The 22,874-nt window shown below is 38.6% G+C and overlaps 2 protein-coding genes across 2 annotated transcripts in view; both read right to left on the bottom strand.

Moving 5' to 3' along the window:
• Positions 1-1,162, bottom strand: part of LOC104428611 (LEAF RUST 10 DISEASE-RESISTANCE LOCUS RECEPTOR-LIKE PROTEIN KINASE-like 1.2) — a 72,262-nt gene extending 71,100 nt beyond the window's left edge. Inside the window, exon 1 of the mRNA XM_039307402.1 lies at positions 226-1,162. Within this exon, the coding sequence (XP_039163336.1) occupies positions 226-1,018 (793 nt within the window). The 5' untranslated portion in view covers positions 1,019-1,162. The remainder of the gene's footprint in view (positions 1-225) is intronic.
• A 15,116-nt stretch (positions 1,163-16,278) lies between these two features.
• Positions 16,279-21,045, bottom strand: LOC104428613 (LEAF RUST 10 DISEASE-RESISTANCE LOCUS RECEPTOR-LIKE PROTEIN KINASE-like 1.2). Its single transcript, XM_039307161.1, has 3 exons — positions 20,283-21,045; positions 17,443-17,691; positions 16,279-17,356 (listed from the first exon to the last, which is right to left on the bottom strand). The coding sequence occupies exons 1-3, from the start codon at positions 21,043-21,045 to the stop codon at positions 16,386-16,388; spliced, it is 1,983 nt and encodes a 660-aa protein (XP_039163095.1). The 3' UTR covers positions 16,279-16,385.
• Between the last annotated feature and the right edge of the window lie 1,829 nt (positions 21,046-22,874).

Raw genomic sequence — 22,874 nt, 5'->3', positions numbered from 1 at the left:
GTAAGCTCCCAGCTTTCAGTTTCCCTGTGACATAAAAGCAATAATAGTCTGAGAATTTTTATTGGAAAAATATAGATGATACAATTCATAAAGCTCCGCATGCATCTTCCTCCCAATAGTTATAAGATTCATATCATCATATCAACCAAATTATGTTCAGGGAAGAGAATAATTAATGACGAACTTGTTGCGTAAACCATTTATTCCTAATTCTAAAAACCTTACCGCCACTGTTGCAGATCGAGGGATGATTGGCTCCATTTGGGCAATAGCACAGAAAGTCCGTGTCTTGTGATCGTCCACATCGGCCTCCGCTTTCTCGACAACCAGTACAAGTCTTGTTAGTTACATTCCAATTTAACCGGAGCCCGTTCTTCAACAATTCCTTGTAGTCGATATCTTTGATAGTTTGATTAGAGAACCCTCCCTTCAGTTGTACTGTTACCATTGAGAGTGACTCGCAGAGTTCTGTTAGGTGATGGAACATGCCATCATGAAGTAACGAAAAAGGGGAGGGAAGTAACGCAACAGAGGAGTTGTATGTGGCGTTAGAAGGACAACTCACAGGGGATGTTGGGAAGGGAAGAGAAAAAGGGCCGGTGCAGTTATAGAAGAACTGGAGCGTACGAAGAAAAAAAACACTGTTCTTTAGGAAGATGCCGATGGGATTGAAATGGAAGGGACGAGGGAGAAAGCAAGGAGGATGCAATAGGCTTGCTAATTCGATGGAGCTCTCCTCGTAAGAGATGTTTTTAATTGAGTAGTCAGCATACGTAGGCTTTGTTCCTTCACAAGTGATCTCAAATCCAGGGTAACCGCATAATTCTCTTCCTCCTCCACGAATATAAAAGGGATAACTTATATTCAGACCGTGGTTGCCCCCACAATGGCTGGGTTTGCACTTTTCATATGATACTTGATCCAACGACGACATGATAGGATCTCCTAAGATGGAAATGAAGAAGATGTAGAAAGCCGTGCAAACTAAGTCTTGTGTGTGAGTGCAGTGTAGACCCATCCCAGGATTTCGATATGGTTCTAATCTGGAACATAGGAAATTTCTTTTCTTTTTGGGTATCGATGCTCAAGAACAGAATGGAACGGCAGGAAGAAGAGGAAGAAAAAGAAGGAGAAGCTGTTTGATTCCTCACAAGAAAGTGAAAAGAGGGGCCTTGCTATTGGCAATTCCTTCTACTAGTCTTGTGAGATCAGCTGCTTAAACACGGCAGTTGACTTGAAAAGGGGACAAGAAGACTAGAACAAGTGAGATCAGCTACTTAAACACGGCAGTTGACTTGAGAAGTGGACAAGAAGACTAGAACAAGTGACTTTTGAGAAGAGCAGGAGACACTCAAGGGAGTAATGTCATCCATCAATTTACCTCTTTGATGATGATAGGTCGGTGAAATTTGTAGACCCGCAATTAGCGAACTTGCACAAATCTTGCCCCGATTGACAAGTTATTCCAAGAGTTGACTCCTATTTTCACATATTCCCACAAGTTGGATCCTTTTTAAGAGAGGATAATGAAAAAAATAAAAGACGCAGAAATTTTAATCTCCCGTTATGCTTATTAAAATCAAACAAAATAAGCAAAATTAGGAAAATAAGTTCAAGACAGAAAGAAAAATCAGTGGGTCTTTGACAATTGGAGGTCTCTATTCGAAAATTAATTTCAAAGAAGTAGCGGTAGGAGTTAGTTTCCGGAAACAGCCAGAAATTCCATTAAACTAAATATCCTAAGCATTATGAGCATAAACAACAAAAGCTATCGGCTTACCAAGAAAGATTCTGGAGAGGATTTTGTTGACACGTCCATTTTAGTTGACTATTCAGGTATAAGAAATGCTTGTGTGATTGTTTAATCTATTGTAAGAATAATAGACTATTTTGAACCACAAAAATAATAAATAATTAGAAGTTATTTTGAGCTCCATTTTTAAAAAAAATTGTAACTCACAACATGCTATTATTCTTACAAGCCAAAAATTATTATGTTAGCAAAGATCTTCAAGTATTTTTTTCTTCTTCTTTTTTTGGTAAAGGGAGATCTTCAAGTATTCATTCTTGTAAAAGTACAAAAATTAAAATTATCAATAAAATAAACTAAACAAATAATTACATGACAAATGAAAAAGAGATAAAAAGTGATAAAAAAAAAAAAAAAAAAAAAAAGGAGGTTTTCTCTGTCAGTATGGGCTCTTGAACCTTTTGAATAAACCTTAGCTCATATAAGTTATCTTGCGTTTAATTCTTCCGATCTCATTGGCGACATTTCTGAAACATCGTTGCTTGGATTTTCTCACTGTTTGGAGCTAGAAATTAAGCTTGATGAATGTGAGTTCAATATTTATTACTCTCGGTCATAGTTTTGCAATGAAAACAGGAACTGAGACTTCATACATCATCAATCTAAAGTCTGAAATGATCGATGTTGAGTTGATTATTTATGTTAGCTCTTATTGTGATGGACTGACATGAATCGTTACTGCAAACTCATATATGAACTAAGCAACTCCCACCATATGTTCGACAAAATACCCAAATTGGGTCCATATAGATTAGTCCCTGATCCTGACCTGTTTTGAGTCCGTAATTTGATTTGCATACTTGGTCAAAGTTCAGATTCTTGTACTCATATGATGAAAGTTATCGGGCTATATTCTTATTTCTCTCGGAAAACCAGTGCTTGCAAGAGCTTTTCTCGGGAAAATATCTGATGTCTCAAATAGAACAACAAATAAAAGCAAAGAAAAAAAAAAGATTTAGAATATAGTCACAGCAACTGCAACGTAACGTGCGAACTGAGTTATGACTATAAGAAAACTTTAGGTGCCGTGACGTACCAACTACCAAGTGCACGATTGATACTTCTAGCCTTTCGTTCCACTTAACCAATCAACAGGCCGGGTGCTAATCCAACCTCCACGGCTCTTTCTTGAAAGTGTCCACCTCATCGTCTGAAATGATTGACTTTGGCATAATCACGCAATTTTGTCATCGGATAATTGTCAAAAAAATTCTTGTACGTAGCCAATTAAAACCTAAAATTCTCAATTTTGTTAATTTAATTTTAAAAATCTGTTGATGATTTTTTAATATAGTTCATCCAACTAATTTTGATCAAAAAATCGCTAATGTTGTGGTCTAGTCAATGTTAGTTGTTTTATAAGACACAACCGGTGTAAACGTGAACAATTCTTATAATTGTATTAAATTTTCAGAATTTGTTCTTTTTGTCACTTTTTTTTCTTTGCTTTTTTCGTTTTTATTTTTATTTCTTATTTCCCTACTGGTTACCGGTCACCGGCCACAGGTGAGGACCGTGACACCTTCTCCCTTGCCCTTACCCCAATTATCCCCAATATAATGTTGGGAACATATGGTGGGGGCATAACAGCCCTTGCTTATAGCCAATGACTTATGCAGAAACAAGAAAAAAATAAAAATAAAAAAATCGTCTACATCAATGTCAACAATGGATTTCTTGACTAAACTATAATTTCCACAATTTTTAATCAAAATTGACCAAATCAACTACATTGAAAAATCATCATAATGTTTAGCCTTAAATTGGCAAAATTGAAAATAAAGAACTGAATCGACCACTGTACAATAAACTTAGAACTTTTTGGACACTTTTTCCATTTTGTTGATGTGCTGATAATTTGTTTTGAGAAGAAACACGCATATTTATAGTCTTGAGGTTGCCCATTTGTTATGATTCAGTGATTAGATCAAGATGATCGTGGAAAAATAGTTATCAAATTAGTAAGTCCTTAACGAAACCAGAAACCAATGAAATTATAAACATAATGAATTCTAGGTGGTCATGCCGTCATGTACATTCAGCCGCATAAGATGCAAATTCGTGTTCAGATGCTTTTGCAAGTAACGACATGGCTTTATATAACTTCTGTCAGCTTTAGCATTGGTATCACCCATTCAACTAGGGGTGTGCAACGAGAACCACCCGAACCGGGAACCGGCCAGACCGGACTAAGCCGGCCGGTTTTGGGCGGTTCCCATGGTCGGCGGTCCAGTTCCCGTTCCTAATCTTGGAATCGGTGGCCGGTCAGTCCGGTTCCCGGTTCCAAGGTGGGAACCGGACTAAACCGGACCAACCAGACCAAAACAAATTTTTTTATATATAATTTATATACATAGAAGTAATAAAATACATAAACATGATAACTTATTGATTGCAATTTGAGGTAGCAACCTCTTATGTGGCCAAGAGACCATTAAAACCATTTTTGTTACTTTTTCATTTATAGAAAAAATCTCCTTGTTAGTTTCATCTTTTACTCGACGTAAGACTAAGGCTCCAAAAGACCCACAAAGCCTCCAAGAGTCTCACATCGACTAAACATTCAAAGAGCATAAGAGAGATTGTCTATAAAATCTAAGCCAAGCACAACCTTTAGCCAAATTGTTCATGGCCTTCATGGTTAAAGTTAAGTGTGAAACACACGAAATGTGAATCACACAAGTGAAGTTTGAATATTTTGCACGTGGAAACATGTGTGATTAATTTTGTTGAATCGACTGAGAACGAAATTAGATTGATCGGTCCAGAGTGCAGTAACTCTTTAGTGCAAAAAAGTAGAGCTGATTTTGTTGGACCGGACTAGAACTGATGGTCCGGTCCGGTCCACGGTTCGCAATTTTGGGAACCGGTGCTCCCGGTCCAATTCACGGTTCCAAGGTGGAACCGGACCAAACCGAGAACCGATCACCCCTACATTCAACAAAGAAAAATTTTGGAAGTACTCTTATATATCTTGGTACACAACTTGGTCCTTGCACTAAAAGGCTTAATGTACTTATAGTACGAACTTAAATTTCACACGACCATGGGCATTGAAGTAATCGGTGATGATCTTGATGGAGAAGACAAATAGGGCTTGGGAGGACTCACAAACAGTCAACCCCGCATCTTATCCACCACCTCACTCATTGTTGGCCTAATTGAAGGATTAGTCTGTATGCACCACAAGCCCACTATTACCATCTTCTCAGTTTTCTCTCTGTCTCCTTCACTTGCGACATTCTACGGTCCCAACTCTTCTTGAAGTCCAAGACACTTATGAATCCAGTGCGGGAAGTATATTTCACTAGTTTTCTCTACTCCGATCACTATATAATCCTCCCACCACTGTCATGCCAAAGCTATACACATTGGATTTTTGGGATATTCCTCCAATGTTCCTGCAAAATACTTCTAGCGTGATCAATCCAACAGTCCCTCATGCTCCAAGTAGTGAGATTGTGCTCTTCTCTCGATGGCATATCTTCACAAGGCCAAAGTTGGAAATCTTGGGGTAATAGTTTTCATCGAGAAGAATGTTGTGTGGCTTCATGTCGAAGTGTAATATTCTTGAGTTGTGGCCTTTGTGCAAGTTTTCAAGCCCTTGGGCCATGCTAAGAGAGGTTTGGTACAAGTTGTCCCACCCGAGGTGGCCGCAACCTAACTTGAAGTAGTTCTCTTCGTATATGAGTTTTTCCAAAGATCCATTGGGCATGTACTCATAGACAATGGCCCTTTTGATTTTGTGAAGGCAGAAACCTAGTAGTTTAACAATGTTGACATGGGAATTTCTGCCCATGTTGTTTACCTCATTGATGAAGTCTTCACCATCGCCTTTTAGCTTGCTTAGGATTTTCACAGCCATGAGATGTCCATCCGGGAGCTTCCCTTTGTACATACACCCATCGCCTCCCTTGCCTAGTTTTTCTTTGAAAGGTTTGGTCATTCTCTTAATGTCAGCATAAGAATACTTGTCGTTATAAAAATTCCATGATTTTCAAAAATTACCTCAAATTTATGACTCTTTTTCATCTTTCTGCTCCCTATGATCATGGATTTCTGTTTGGAAATTTTCTGTTGACAAAGATAGGCTAGGACTATTATAGCGACACCAAATGCGCCGGTTGATGCATCTTTGTAACCAAACGACATACAAAACATAATTAGAGATAATCATTTTCCCAGGGTTGTAGTAATCCTACTTTCTGTTAAATACTGTCCAAATGTCTGCATTTCAATTCATAAGCACGCAGAAGAAATTTGATTTTCTACTTACCAAGAGCACCTTTCTTCAGTAAGCTCCTAGTTTTCAGTTTCTCTTCGACATAAAGGCAATAATAGTCGGAGAATTTTTATTGGAAACATATAGATGATACAATTCATCAAGCTCCACATGCATCTTCCTCCCAATAGTTATGAGATTCATATAATTATATTAACCACATTCTGTTCAGGGAAAAGGATAAATTATGACGAACTTATTGCGTAAACCATTTATTCCTAATTCTAAGAACCTTACCGCCGTCACTGTTGCAGATCAAGGGATGATTGGTTCCATTTGGGCAATAGCACAGAAAGTCTGTGTCTCGTGATCGTCCACATCGGCCTTTGCTTTCTCGACAACCAGTACAACTCTTATTAGTTAATATATCCCATTTTAAGCGGAACCCGTTCTTCAACAATTCGTTGTAGTCGACATCTTTGATAGTCTAATTAGAGAACCCTCCCTTCAGTTGTACTGGAACCATTGAGAATGACCCGCACGGTTCACTTTGGAGATGGAAGGTGTCGTTAGGAAGTAACGCAACAGATGAGTTGTATGTGGAAGGACAACTCACGGGGGATGTTGGGAAGGGAAAAGAAAAAGGGCCGGTGCAGTTATAGAAGAACTTGAGTGTACGGTGAAGAGAAACGCTGTTGTTTAGGAAGATGTTTACGGGACTGAAAGTAAAGGACGAGGAGCAAAGCAAGAAGTATCTAATTGGCTTACTAATTCGATGGAGCTCTCCTCGTAAGAGATGTTTTTATCTGAGTAGCGAGCATACGTAGGTTTTGTTCTTTCACAAGTGATATCAAATCCAGGGTAGCCGCATAAATCTCTTCCTTCTCCATGAATATAAAAGGGATAGCTTATATTCAGACGGCGATTGCCTCCACAACTACGGGGTTTGCACTCTTCATATGACACTTCATCCAATGACGACGTGATAGGATCTCCTAAGATGGAAATCAAGAAGATGCAGACAGCCATGCAAACTAAGCCTTGTGTGCGAGTGCAATGTGGACCCATCCCGGGATTTCCATATGGTTCTAGTCTTGAACGTAGGATGTTTCTGTCTTTCTCTCTCTCTCTCTTGTTTTTTGGGAATGCCAATGCTCTAGAATGGACGAAGAAGCTGTTCGATTCCTGACACGAAAGTGAAAAGAAGGCCCATGTCATTGGCAATTCCTTCTACTGGTCTCATGAGATCAGCTGCTTAAACACGGCAGTTGACTTGGACAAGGATAGGAAGACTAGGACAAGAGGCTCGGGTGGAGACACCCAACGGAGCAATGTCATCCATCACTTTACCTCTTTGATGATGATAGGTCAGTGAAATGGGCAGACCTGCAATTAGTGAACTTGCACAAATCTTGCCCCCATTGACAAGTTATTCCAAGAGTTGACTCATATTTTCATATATGCCCTCTAGTTGGATCCTTTACAAGAGGATAATGAGAAAATAAAATAAACGACCCAGAAATTTGTATCCCCTATTATGCTCATTAAAATCAAACCAAATAAGCAAAATTAGGAAAATAAGTTCAAGAAAATAAATGAGTGGTCTTTGACAATTAAAGGTCTCTACTCAAAAATTAATTTCAAAGAAGTAGCAGGAGTTAGTTCCAAGAAACAACTGGAAATTCTATTAAGGTAAATATCCTAAGCACAATGAGCAATTGATCAATACAAGAAAGTTTCCGGAGAAGGTTGGTTGACGTCTAAATTTTAGTACACAAAAAAAAAAAAAAATAGTAATAAATAAAGCAAGACAATAACCAAAATAATAAATAAACACATATCAAATTAAAAGCAGATAAGAAGTGATAAAAAGGAGAGTTTCTTTTTCAGTACGGGCTCTTGTACTTTTTGAGTAATCCTTAGCTCATAAAAGTTATCTCGCGTTTAATTCTTCAATATAACTCCCAATCCTCATTGGCGACATTTCTGGAACGTCCTTTCTTGGATTTTCTCACTGTTCCGAGCTAGAAATTAAGCTTGATGAATGTGAGTTCAACATTCGTTACTCTCGGTCATAGTTTTAGAATGAAAACAAAAATTGAGACTTCATACATTGTTGTTGACACATAAATTTTGGGTAACCCATTTAGTCATTTATTGCATAAAAAAATTAGGGATTAATTAAAAAATATTATAATTCAATTGCATAGCATATAACTTTAGGTGCATTTGTTTTTAATTTACATGTTTTGCATTTTTATTTTTAGGACCGGTGGTGGATAGGTTCAAATTTATGTTTTTGAGCTCTAGTTCGGTAGGCCGAGCTAGGCTCATGAAAGGAGCAAATTAGCCCAAGTCCGTTGCTTTTTAATTAATTATTTATTTTATGAGAAATTGAGATTTGATGCAATATTACGGTGGTTTTTGACATTTAAAAAAATTATATTACAATCTTATCTTTAGTCTTTTGGTGGTAAAATCGTTGGAAATATTAAGGAGGATAATGAATAATTTAAAATATTTTGTTTTTTTTTTTTTTTGGTAAAGTTTAAAATATTTTGTTGTTGATAGAGATTTGAAAGATTTTAGAATTGGATAATGGAGCTTTATCTTGAGTAAATTATCTGGAAAATCTTCGCAAAAATTTTTAGATTATCTTCGACCGCTGAGTCAATATATGAAATCTTCGTTGGTAGAACAGATTGATTTGTTCTTGCTCTGTAAAAGGGGAGTTCTCTTCGTCGAAAGAAAGAAAAAAAGAGAAAAAGGGAAAAAAGAAATTCTCTTCCGGTGGAGAAAAGTGAAAGTCTCCTGCAGAGTACAAGCTGGGGAGAGGAAGAGTGACGTGAGAGAGAGAGAGGAGAAAAGGTAAAAGTAAAAGGCAGAGGTGAGGGGACGTTTACTGTTCATCGTCTCCCTCACACGCGCCGGCTCCGCTTTGCCCTTCATCTGCCAGACCCGATTCCACCTTCCATTTGCTGCCGACGACCCCGTGTCTGCCTCCCGCCGAGCACCGGTCTGCACCTATTCCTCCCCACCTCCGATCAAGTGACCTGGATTGCAAGCCAGGAGGACCCGCGACGCCGATCCGCCCAACGCCGCCCCAGAGCACGCGGAAGCGCAGACGAGTGGATCGAATCAGACGCTTCGCCGCTCCACCTGACGACCCGCAAAGTTCCGACGCACATCCGCGCCTCTCTGCAGCCGCATCACCGCCCTCACTGAGCCCCTGCTACGTCCCTGCCCACCACCGCGCGCCTCTAGCCCTCTGACGCCGCAACAGCCACGGGTTTCCTCTGTTGCGCTTCCACCCTCCGATCGGTCGCACCAGCCTCGTCCGAAGCCCGACGCCGCCTCTGCTGGCCCCGCCTCCCGCACAGCTCTCTGCTCCGCACCTTTGCTCGAGCCCGAACCAGTCACTGATTTTTCTTTCCTGCAGCTCCGAATTGCCGGACCTCGCTGGAGCTCCGCACCTCCGCAACCTCCGATCGACGGTGACGCCACAGCTACAGCCGCCGCCCCTCACTGGAGCCGGTGACCAGCCGCACGAACATAAGCCGTGCTTGGGAAGAAAAAGAAGAAAGGAGAAAACAAAAGATAAAAAGAAAAGGAAATTAGGCATTATCCGGCAAGATCTTCCTCAAAATTATTGTAATTACTAATTTGATCCGTAAAATGTCGGATCATTTTTTTTTTATTATTAATTTTTTGGGTTTGTCGATAATATTTTAAGTGTTGAATCAATATAATTATTAATTTGATCCGTAAGAATTCGGATCAAATTTTTAGTTATTTTGAATTCTTTGTCGTAATAATTAGGTACGGAGGTTATTTTTTCGATTATTTTAATCTTATATTTGATTGAATGTCCTGATTAGTTTAAATACAATGTTTATTTAATAAATTGCTTGTTTTGGAAAACCAGCAAAAAAATGTCCAAAAATATTTGAATTAGGATTCAAAAATAAGGATTTTATTCCGAATTTAGAAAAATATATTTAAAAAATGCATTCATTTAGGTTGTTAGTTCGTTATTTGGATTTCATGTTTAATTATGTATTAATTTCGAATTTTCATAAAGAAAATCACAAAAAAAATCATTGAGCATATTAGGTTAGAATGGCATGTTTCATTTTGAATTTAGATCATCTTTTAAGATAAATTACATGTTAGATTAAGATAATATCTTAGTTTAAATTAGGATTTAATGTGACTTAATCCTTAGTTTAAATTAGATAGAATTTTAATCTAGCTAGATCATTTTTGCATTTTTAAAAATAGATTTATCAAATATACTTCATTTAATTTTTATTAGGTTCATTTAATTAGAACTTCCTCGTCATTAGACTAAGTCATTTAATAAATGTCGCGTGACATATACCTCGCATACTAAATTGTATGTTGTGTCATTTTAGTTAAAATAATTTTGTATGTCATTGCATCACATTACCCGTCATTAGAATTAGGTCATTTGATTAATTTAGATTGCATATTTAATTGTTGCATTTCTTTAATTTCAAATTTCATGGAAAATATAAAAGAATTAGAATGAATTCATTTCATGCTTTAGGATAGATTCCATGCTTATTTATGTCATACAATTTTGGTCATGTTATCATATCATTTCATGTTAGAATAGTGACATGGATTGCATAAGTCATGATTTTCATTAAATAAATGAAAACAAAAAATTAAAATTGCGTGTTAATTAGAAATCATATCTAAGATTGCTGATGTGAATTCTGATTTAACAATGCAGATGCTTTCGTTGTTTCGAGGTATGTTTTGCATTATTTAATTACTTTCTTAAGTATTAAATTGGTGGTATGCGCACGTATGATCCTTTCACATGTTAGGAAGTTAAATTAAAATCAATTCAATTGCCAAACTTTTTTTTTTTTTGAAAATGAAATAGAAAAGTACCAAAAGGGCGCTAGGACAGTCTGGTGTAATCAAGCCTCTGTACCCTTTAGTCTCTGGTTCGCAAGAGTAAAGTAATTCTCTCATTATTTTACTTAGGTGTCTAATCGACCTACCATAAACTGATTAGTGGCGACATCAATTGCATGTTAAGAACCTGAACCTAAAGTCGCAAATTGGTATGGGCTTGAGAGAGTCCGAGTTAAGCCTAGGCTCAACAATCCATTAGCCAAACCCTAGGTGGTTCACACTCGAAAAATTGGGTCGCGATAATTGTCAATCTAAAATCTGAAATGATGGAGGCTGAGTTGATGATTTAGGTCTCTGTTAGCGCTTGTCGTGTTGGAATGAAATGAATCATTGTGGTAAACTCTCATATAAACTAAGCAACTAGAATTCCCACCATATGTTCGACAAATGCCCAAACCGAGTCCGTATAGATAAGTCCTTTATCCTGACCAGTTTTGAGTGTGTAATGAATGATATGTCAAGTGTGATTGCAATTTTTTTTTTTTTATTATTATGGCTAAGCATGATTTTCTTCCGCATTTTATCTCACCTCTTGTGTTACTTAAGGCCTCCACTAGTTCCTATGCATGCAACAGTCGTATCTTTGATATGTAGACAACGCTGGTGAGACCAAGATGAAGAAAAATTAGAGCCTAAAGCTACTTGTCAAACTCTGTAGAAGTGATGGTGGACTGAGATAAGAATGGATGATTGAGAACTGACAAGCCTATGACGAAGGAGAGCAATGCCATGTAAATGCTACGCCATGTAAATGCTACAGCAGGAGTTGTTTATTCAATTTGGAAATTCCTTACTTGGGAGATCAATTTGACTGGGATTCTTCTTGTTTACATTTCAGTCATTTGTCAGATAATTTGGTTTCCATACTCAGTCAAAGTTCAGATTCATGAACATTATCAGGCTATATTCTTGTTTCTCTTGGAAAACCAATACTTACTAAGAGCTTTTATTGGAAAATATCCAACGTCTCAAGTAGAACAACAAATAAAAGCAAAGACAAAAAGATTTAGAATGTAGCCACAGCAACTGCAACATAATGTGCGGACTTAACTACAAATATATTTAGTCAATTTTGTCGATATATAATTGTTGGCAAGTGTAATATTCTCGAGTTGCGGCCTTGGCGCAAGTATTCAAGCCCTTGAGCTATGGCTAGGGAGATTGGGTACAAGTTGTCCCATCTTAAGTGGTGGCAACCTAGTTTGTTGTAGTTCTCTTCGTGTATGAGTTTTGCCGCAACCTAAACCCTCTTGCGAGGAGGAAGCTATTAGGTTAGGGTATTGTCAGCTTCGGGCTGACGGCCTTCTATTGACTCAAGCTCTCCCAAATCCATATTTTGCGTGACATTGGGCGTTGAAAATTTTGATTAGTTAAGCCTATGCAAAATTAAACAAATGAGTCACCACTACCCGTTTTTAGGGTCAGTTAGAACCCCAGTAAGATTTGGGAGAATATTTTACTATTTACGCAACCACAAAATGTGGGCTCGAGGGCTTGATTATGTTGGCCCTAAGGCAAACGTACTTAATCTAATCATGTGCTAATTAATGCCACAGCAACCCATCGAAGAATTCTAGGTTTAGTCCAAACCATTCTTAAACAAAGAAAATAACATCCAAGATATTGAAAAGCACAACCAAGTATAATCGCAAAGAAAATACATATGCGCCCTACAATTGTCCCTAAAAAGAAAAAGACAACCCCAAACAAAGAAGCTATTGTAAAGTCCTAAAGGCTTGCAAATTTTGGGTTTCAATACTGTTAAAAGATTTTCCAATTTTTATTAAAATTTTCTGATTTTCTTAAAAGAATTTTCTGAATTTTTTAATGATTTCTGTAATTTTCTGTTTCTTTTTGGATTTTCTATTTTAAAATATTTTCTGAATTTTCTAAAATTATATGAATTTTCCGAATTTTCTAAATTTTTATGATTTTTCTGATTTTTCTGATTTTTCTCAAATGTTTTAATGTTTTCCCGAAATTTTTTTCAATTTTTTATTATTTTTTCGATTTTTAATTTTTAATTTTCATTTTATTATTATATTCGGGAACGGGTTCGGACCGGGTCTACCCGATCCATAGCCAGATCCGACCCAGGCCCTATCGGTCCGGGTTAGACTTAAAGGGCTGCGCTAACGCCCACTTTGAATTAATCCCAATTGGCCCATGAAAATTTTAAATCAGCCTACTCAAATTCCAGCCCGCTCCCATTTGCTCTTCTCAGCCCAATCCTCATCTTCGGGCCCATGATACGCCAGCCTACGGATCAGCCCAAAATTAAATAAAAAACGAAGCCCATTTCCTTATTCTATTTTTCTATTTTTGGCTTTTTCTCTTTTTTCTCTTATTGTTCTTTTTCTTTCATTTTATTTTCTTTTCCTTCTATGTGTCCTGTTTACCCCCTTTGGTCTTCTTCTTCCAGGCGTTCTCACGCCCGAAGCCTCCTTCTGCAGAGCCTTCGTCGGCGTTCGGGCCGGCGCTGGCTGACACCCGACCTCTAACCGGTCGTCGGCCCCGACCGCCACTTATCGGCCGACCTTGCCCCGAATGGCCAAGCCAAGGCCAACTCCAAAGTCTCAACACACCCTCTCACCGTTCGGGAACCACGCAACGCTTGGCCGCGTCCGCTCGATCAAAGAAAGGAGCCGTGACAACCATAGGAGAAACAACACGTCGAGCTAGCGATCGGTCGAAGCTCATGAACGCACACTCCCAACATAAATTTTCAGATCGAGTTTAGGCATTACGTCAAACATTTGAGGCGCGCTACTGTAACGAGGTGTTTTTGGCTCATCCGGAGCTCGAACCATCCCGGGATCTTCGACACGACAAACAAGACATCAGAAACAAAACGTAAGGCGATGCAGGCCGGAGCTCGCACTAACCGGACGGCCACGAGCTCCGGCCTGGTGTACCCGAGACAGAGAGAACACACAAAGGCAGAGGGAACTTGCCTGGGCTTTTTCTTCATTTTAGGTTCTGATGGGCTCAAAAATAAACAAAAAAATGGATGGGCTGAAGAAGAAATAAAAGGAATGGGCTGCAAAAGCATTAAAAAGAATGCGCTTCCCACTCGACTCTTTTATTTTTCGTTCTTTAATACTTTTTATCATTTTTATCTCACCTATTTTATTCATCTTTTTATTTTTTTTTCCTTTTTATATATTTTTGTATTTTTTAAAATAAACGGATACCCTAAAAATCAGCAAAAATTTGGGTTTCAACAAGTTTCTTCAGAGATCCAATGGGCATGTACTCCAAGACAAGCCCTTTCGGTTTTGTGAATTCTTCACCATCTCCATTTACCTTGCTTAGGAGTTTCACTACTATAAGATGGCCATTTGGGAGCTTCTCTTTGTACACATAACCATAGCCTACTTGGCCTAGTTTTTCTTTGAATGAGTTGGTCATCCTCTTAATGTCAACATAAGACAATATTCTTGTTGCTAAAATTCTGCAATTTTTGAAAATGACCTCAAATTTATGACTCTTATTAATTTTGCATTTCTGCTTGGAAATGATCTGTTGACGAAGATAGGCTAGGACTATTATAGTGACAATAAATGCACTGGTTGATGCACCTGCGTAACCAAAGGAATACAAAGCATAAACAGAGATAATTATTTTCGTGGAGTTTTAGTAGTCCTAGTTTCTGTTAAATACTGGCCGAATGTGTGGGAATAAAAAGCAAGACGAGGTTTTTGTGGTGCAAGGCGGCAAGGATCTTTACTTTGTTCATGAACCGCTCCACCCTCTGGTAGCTGCGCTCTCATAGAAGCAATTGACTGCTGCTTCTCACCCATCCTAGAGTCTTCCTGTGAGAAATATGTAGAAAATGCCTTGCAATCATCACCTGTAGGAACGTGTTCGAAAATGTCCGCATCCAAGTTCAGTGGAATCAGAAAAGTTATTTGTGGCTTCTTCGAGTTCGCTACAGGTGAAAGTAGGGACCCCAAGATAGACACTGCCGGCGTCCATGTTGAATTAGAGTGAGGATCTGAGGTGCTGTTTCCAAAATGGGACTTCAAAGAAGCTTTCTTCCTTCTCAAGCGGATCGTTTCGGACAACAGGACCATTGCCAAGCAAACTGGGCTGAAGGAACCTGGGCCAAGTGGATCGTTTCGGACCTATTTTAATACCTGACAAACAAAGAAATAATAAACCCTGTTTCATATAGTACTAGATCTCTCGTGCCAGCTATAAATGCACTCACTTGGCGGACACATTTTTGTGGATTGTGACGTCGATGATGACGCTGAGTTTGTTGAGAGAACTGGGGTGAACGCGCTGGTCTGTGGTGAGATCGGTTCGCAAACTTGAAAACCATGTCTTCACTTTTTTTCCCGCTCCTCCAAAGAATTATTCACTCTTTCACGACAGAGAAAATGAATATGCACTAACAAATATTTTCTTCGGAGGAGGGGGAAATCAGTGTGCTAAAGTATTGTTAGTGTCCCCTTATTTTTCATGAAAGCTATGTATACACGTTCAGCAGCTTCATGTCCTTCTCGGAGGTAAAAAGAAGGCCCTTGTTATTGACGTAGCATTGTTTTCTTTATGGAGGATCCGCGTATTCTGTCTTCTTACACATTCGAAAGTGAAAAGAAGGCCTTGCTAGTGCCAATTCCTTTATTGTCTTGTGCTATCGACTGCTTAAACACGGCATGTTGACTTGGAAAGAGGAAATGAAAGACTTGGAACACGACTCTTAGAAAAGCAAGGTAGAGACAACCGACCGATAAGTTATGTCATCCATGACTTCCCTCTTGATGATGATGGGTCTTTGAACGTGAGAACCCGCAATTTTAGCGAACTTCCACAAATCTTGCCCCTATTGACCGGTAACTCGAAGAATTGACCCATCCAATTTTGCGGTGTCCCCTCTTGTGAACCCTTTCCAAGAAAACTCGTATCTTCTCTTATGCTCACTAAAATCAAACCAGACAAGCAGGATGGGGAAAAAGGAAGTATGAAAAAGAACAGGATAAGTGGGCCTTTTAGAATACTATGCATCTCTGCTGAAAAACAAACTCCAAGCAGCAGAGCAAGGAGGTCTATGAGAAAGTGTGAAATTACAGCAAAGGTTGTTCTTGGCATAGCCACGAAAATTTTGTAAGAGGTGATAGTGACAACATGACTTACTAGAGAATTTGAAGAATTTGTCGCAGGATTTAAAACAGGATAGAAAAACTAATTTGAATCCATTTGTTGAATCTGCTCAAATACCGGTATTTTTGACAGTAAACCTCCATATATCGTCCAATATCATGTGCAAGCTAGACTGACAAAAGCACTTTATTACCACATACATTCCTCCATATTAAGACCAGGCAATGAAATTGGTGACATCTCAACTTGCGTTCTCATGCTGCAATAAATCTTACAAACAGCTATGAGGAAAATTTAAACATCAGCAACGGGAGCAGAACAACTGCTACCACTGCTGGCCCATTTTTGACATACTGAAACAGGAGAATGAGTCAACCGCATGTTCTTCAATAGCTGGACTTTGTCATTATTCATCGGAGATGGCACAAGGGCATCTTCACCCTCATCTGCATCGACAGATTTGTTCACAGCATTCTCATAACGCACAATAGCCTTCAGTTCTTCCAAAACCTCATTCATTGAAGGCCTTATTTCCTTGTCCCGCTGCAAGCACTGGAAAGCCAGCTCTGCTACTGAAGTTGTCATCCTACGAATTTCACTATCTGACTCAAATCCTAGGGTCGGGTCAATCAACTCGCCAAGTGCACATTTCCGGATCTTGTTTATGGCAAAATTGGCCAAACAAATCTCGTGTCTCTCTCTGCTTATGTCCACAGCTGGCTTGGATGATATAAGCTCGATGAGAACAACTCCAAAGCTATAAACATCACTCTTATCAGTGAGCTGGAAGCATTGATGGTACTCGGGGTCCACATAACCTGGAGTCCCTTGAGGAGCTGTTGAGATATGAGAGACATCATCGGGGAATAGCCTTGAAAGCCCGAAATCTGCAACTTTAACGCCAAAATTCTCCTCGAGAAGAATGTTTTTAGTTTTCACATCACGGTGGATGATTTCTGAAGCATGGAGGTAAGTTAGGGCAGTAGCAGTCTCTATGGCGATATTCATACGGATTTGCCATGGCAATGTAGGAGATGAGTTTGCTCGCTGGCTGTGGATATGATCAGCGACTGTGCCATTCGAGATGTACTCATAGACGAGTAGAAGTTCACGGCTGTGGCGAGAAGTGCAACCGTACAGAGACACGAGGTTTTTGTGCCGTAAACGGGTTAGGATTTCTACTTCATTTATAAATTGCTTTACCCTGCGGTAGCTGTGCTCGTATAGGCGCTTCACTGCTACTTCCCTCCCATCCCGAAGTTTTCCTGTCAAAAGAGGTTGAAGGATGCGTGATTAAGGATATACCCTTTTGTCCCTTAACTGGGAAAAACATGGAGGAACCTTTTCTTACCGTAGTAAACAGTTCCGAAACCTCCATCTCCAAGTTCATTGGAAGAAGCAAAATTATTTGTGGCTTCTTCAAGTTCGCCACTAGTGAAAATGGGGACCTCAAAGTATACACTGCTTTCCTCCATGTCTAGACCAGAGGAAGGGCAAGGAGTGTTCTTCAGATGAAATTTAAGAGAAGCATACTTCCTTCTCAAGTAGATCATATAGATGAATAGGCACAGGGCAGTGACTGAGACTCCAATTCCGACACCTGATATGCAAGCAAATTTCAACCTCTATTGAATTGTTGATCCAATTTCTAGAAACTTCAAGATTGATATTAGCTAGAAAAGACAAGAAAAATTTTTAAAAAAGAAAATCTAGCTTAGATGGCAAAGAAAAGTGTAGAAGCATGTTGTACTTAGACGGTGGAGCACCCTATAACTAGGAAAGGGGAGAGCATAGAAGAATAACAAATGAAAGCAAGCTCCTCCCCTTCCCTTTGTACTACAATAAATAATAAAAGAAGTTCTTTTTGTTCCTTGTACTTCTCTTTTGCCACTCTCTTTTACACATTACTTTGTTCTTGCCCACTTTGTTCTTTTGCTCTCTTAATAATTCACATACAAAACACATCCTTGCACACACATTAAACACATGCTTCCGCAAATACCAACAATCTCACTCTATGGGTGACTGTGAAGTTGGTTAATCTAAGGAAACTTGCACAGAAAAGGGACATCGTTGAAAAAGCAGCTTCCAGTCTATCAGATTTCTTGCGACCGAATTATGCAATTTACCAGGACATAGGATAACACCCAGTAAGCATGCATTCTTATTAAATGATAAACGAAACGTGTATTTGACATGTTTGAAGGCAAAATTTGAAAAACCACTCCAGTAGTCAAGGTTCCACATTGTTGAAGCTAAAATAATGGGAAGTATCAATTGAAAGCCAGCCTGATTTACTTTTATACCCGTTTTGCATTGGAAGATTTCTGCCTGCATAACAGCCAGAAATTTGAACTATCCAACGGTGATTTTGCACATTCTTTTAAGTGGCAAGAGGATGAGTTCAAGTCGCCAAATAGTGAATGGAATGCATGAATAGTAAAAATATTTGTATTTACCTAGTCTTATCTTCAGCAATAAACCACCATTTCCTGCATCAGACATTGATAATCAGTTTGATGAGTTTCCGCATCTAGGGTAGATAGTCCACAGATTCGGATTCACAGACTAAGATACATAGAGTATAGGATGTGAAGAACAACTAGATCTATTGTTTAGATTTTTGTACTTCACAATAGTGCCTTAGGAGGCAATAAAATTGAATTATGAACCTAGGAGAAAAGAATCCGTCTCTAAATGTAACTATTATCCTCATTATCGTGGCTCACAATATAATCCCACCTTGGTCAAATAACAAGGTCATCCATTTATTTGCAGCCAGTTTTGACGGATAAGCCTCACTATGCTTGGAGACACAGAAGGGCATAGTAGCCCAAAAACTTCGTGGCTAAAACAAGAAGACCATTGGAGTGAAAGATCCAAATTTTATCCTTTCTGTGGTTGTGGTCCCTTTTCATTGTTCATTTTAACGATATCAGGAGCATGAGATTTCATAGCTTTGGGTTGGGTTCAGGACTCTTTACAAAGATATAGCATGGAAATTGCACAAATGACTAACATGAACAACTCATGGAGGAGTCTCCATAGGTTATTACGGGTGTGTTTGTTTGTGTTTCTTTTTTCTGTTTATGAACACAAATCTTGTTTTTTTTTTATTCTCTGGAACAAAATAAGAATGAAACGTGTTTGTTTGCATTTTGTTCCAAATATATTTTTTTGTTCTCAGGAACAAATTTGAAATAGAAACAAGAAACAAGAAAAAAAATTCTGGAACACTTTGGAGAAACGAATTTTCTCTCTCTTCTTTCTTTTCTTCTCTTTCTTTTCTTTTTCTTTTTTCTTTGGCTGGTCGCCGTCCTCGGCCATGACTCGCGACCGGCCGTCGAGAGTCGACGACCTCACCGGAGCGTCGCCGGCCACGGCGAGGCTCGGCCTCGCCTTGGTTGGGCGAGCTCGGCCTCACCGGATCTGGGCGAGGCCGAGCTCACCTAATCAAGGCAAGGCCGACCTCACGCCAGCCGGCAACGCTCGGCCTCGCCTCGAGCTCACCCAGATCCGGTGAGCTCGAGCTTGCCCAGCCAAGGCGAGACCGTTAACCATGGCCGAGGCCGGTGATCGCCCAAAAGGAAGAAAATAATAAAAAATAAAAATAAGAAAAATACAATAAAAATATTTAAAAATTAAAAGAACACAAATTTACCAAACGTGTTTATGTTCTTTTTCTATTCCATGAACAAATTTACTAAACGCGTTCTTGTTCAAAAATTGTTCCCTGGAACAAAAATAGTTTTTCTATTTTTGTTTCTGAAACAATTTTGAACAGAAACATTACTAAACACACCTTAATAATCTCCTCTATGACATGCACTTTAAAAGGCTTTAAAATTGGTCATTGAACAACTCATGGAGGAATCTCCTTAGTTGTCAACAATCTCCTCTATGACATGCACTTTGAAAGGCTTTAAAATTAGTCCTTCTTCATACCACCCCCCCAAAATAAAAATAAAAGGTAGTACTTCAGGATGAAAGATAGTTGCAGTCCAAAAATAACCTTTTGTTTGTTCAATTGCCAGTGACATTTTGGCCCAAAAATAATTGCCAGTAATAAGAGCTGCTGCCATTGATGAAACATGACTCTCTTAGACTCGCCTCTAGTATGTTCAATTGGCTTAATGAAAACTCAGGAAAAGAAAAGATTTGCTTATTGCAGCAAGTCCTGGTAAAACTTACCAGCATCACAATTTTTGCGACTAGAACCATCGGAGCAATAGCAAACAAATTCTTCGTCATTTGATCTGCCACATCGGCCTCCACTGTGTCTGCACGCGGTACACCTCTTATTGGTCGACAAGGTCCAGTTCAATGTGAACCCATCCTTCAGGAGCTTCCTGTAATCAACACTATTTATGGTTGGGTTGGGGATTCCCTCCTTCAGTTCAACCGGTATTCTACCGCTTGAATTACAGAATCCATCCTTCTGTATTGGCCATTTTACCCCACGTGTTAGGACAACAAACGTGAAATTTAATTGATCGGAAGTGCAACTTAGCCGAGATTGAGGCAAGTCCGTAGAAAATGTATCAGTGCAGCCATAGAAGAACTTTAGGTAATATTGGGAACTGGAGTTTTGGAAGAGATAATAGCGAATATGGGGGAAGGGATGAGGAACAAAGCAACCGCTGTCATTCATATTCTGAGTGGCTAACTGAAAGGACCGCTTCTCATAAGAGATGCTTCGGATGGACAAGTTGCCATACATAGTTTCCCTTCCTTTGCAGCTAACCTCGAAGCCAGGGTAGCCGCAAAGTTCCTTCCCCTTTCCAGCAACATAAAAGGGATAGCTTATGTTCAGACCGCTCTTGCTACACACAGTGGCCTCACAATCCTTATATTTCACCGAATGAACTGTCTCCACTAAGATGGCCATGAAGAGGATATGAAACCTGACGTATCCTAAAACTCTGGTAATATTGAGATAAAAGTGCAGACCCATCTTCTGAATCAACAATTGTGGTTCTAGCATATAAAAGAGACAATTATCATATATAACGGTGCTTTGCCGGTGAAGAACATCAGCATCAGCAAGAATATTTCTTCCATTTATGGCCTTGTCTCATTAATATTCTTGCTGATCAAACACGTTATTTGACTTGCAAAGTGAACATGAAAGAGTTCGAGGAAGAGGCTAGCTTGGCAGTGGTGGGGACAACCCCAAGTGAAGAATAAATTTTGTGTCTCCCATATGTTATTAATCTCTTTTGGTGGGTGAAATCTGAAAACCACCTCCAATCAGGGAACTTGCACGCCCTTGACCCCATTGACCACAATTTATTTATAAAAAAAAAAAGAACTTGACTCTTTGAATTTGGACTCATATGTGTGTGAAATTGAACTCTTTTCAATCAATAAAGTGCCAACCGTTTGACTTGGTCAAAAGTGGGCTTCGTTAAAAAAAAAAGATAGATATAGGGAAAACGAGAGCTCGCCAGAGAACCGAGAAGAAAGGAAAGAAAGATTGGAGAAAGAAAAAGGAAAAGAGAACTTTGCGTATTCACACCACGGAATTCTTGTCAAGCCAGATCTATTTGACGCCCAGTAGGATTTACGCCATTTGTTCGTCTAATTATAGTATTTTTCAAAATTATACATAAATTCAAAGTTTTATGAATTTTGAACTACGAAACCCAATTTTGGAGTTATTAGGCTGTGGAATTATATGGAGATCATGGATGAGGGCGTCGTGAAGCCATGAGATTTGATGGGATAATGATTTAATTGAAGCAAAATTTTAGAGTTTCACGCACGAACTCTGCGATGTGAATAGTTTTGAATAATCGCTTTGGGCGATGATTGGTTGACACATGTGGGTCAATTTGTTAGCAATTAAGTGTAGTTAGATGATTTGTAGTTAATGTAGCATTTGTAGTGGCTAATAATATCAACTAGAAGAGGGTGTTTAGGTGATTTTAAGAAAAACTTGACTATCTATTGCAGAATTATATACATCAGGTCAAAATAAGTGGAATAACAAAAACGAGTTGATATAAGTGGAAACAGATAGTGCTTCTATTAGACAAATATTGAATAAGTAGAGACATAGAAAATGATGCGTAGAGATTTATAGGCATATATCCACTTTTCTAGACTAACAGTCTCCTAGTTAGATTCCATTAAAAAATTTCTAAGTAATTAGAGTAGTGTCACGACCTCCTTGAAGTGGGTTGGACCACCTAAGGATTCGGTTAATGGACCGCTAAGCCTAAACTTAGTTCGGGCTTTCCCAAGCCCATACCAATTTGCGCTTAGTTTAAATTTTTAACATAGAAGTCGTCACTAATCAATTTATGGTAGATCGATTAGACACATAAATAAAATAATTTGAGAATTATTTTCCTTCTACGAACTAAAGACTTTGGATACGGGGACTTGGTTACACTAGACTTCTCTAATACCCTTTCGGTATCATTTCTTTTTATTTTCAAAAATGTTTTTGCATGCATTTTAGACTAATTTTAACCTAAATCTCTATCATACAAAACCCCACGGGTGCTCAATCATTATTAAACACTCAATTAACAAACGAATTGCATCAAAAGAAGTAAATGCACAAAGCAAACATTTTTTTTTTTTTTTTTTTTTGGGTTTTCTTTTATCTCGAAATTAAAATATGCACTTTAACTACGTGACCTAATTTTACTAACAAGCTATTTCTAATTAAATGAACCTAACATGCAAACTATTTGACATGCACCTAATATTTTTGTATTTTTATTTATTAAAATTCGGAATTAATAAAAAAAACTTAATTAAACTATCTAAAAT

This window comes from Eucalyptus grandis, chromosome 2, assembly GCF_016545825.1.
Source record: "Eucalyptus grandis isolate ANBG69807.140 chromosome 2, ASM1654582v1, whole genome shotgun sequence".
Lineage (NCBI taxonomy): Eukaryota > Viridiplantae > Streptophyta > Magnoliopsida > Myrtales > Myrtaceae > Eucalyptus > Eucalyptus grandis.
This window is presented reverse-complemented; position numbering and strand designations above follow the sequence as displayed.

What these genes read in the sequence shown, in the direction of transcription:
- LOC104428613 (XM_039307161.1), bottom strand. Translation starts at nt 21,045, where the DNA reads ATGGGTCTGCACTTTTATCTCAATATTACCAGAGTTTTAGGATACGTC. An exon ending in TCGCAAAAATTGTGATGCTG is followed by an intron (nt 17,692 to 20,282) that starts GTAAGTTTTACC and finishes CTTGCATATCAG; the next exon opens with GTGTCGGAATTGGAGTCTCA. An exon ending in TTTCGGAACTGTTTACTACG is followed by an intron (nt 17,357 to 17,442) that starts GTAAGAAAAGGT and finishes CTCTTTTGACAG; the next exon opens with GAAAACTTCGGGATGGGAGG.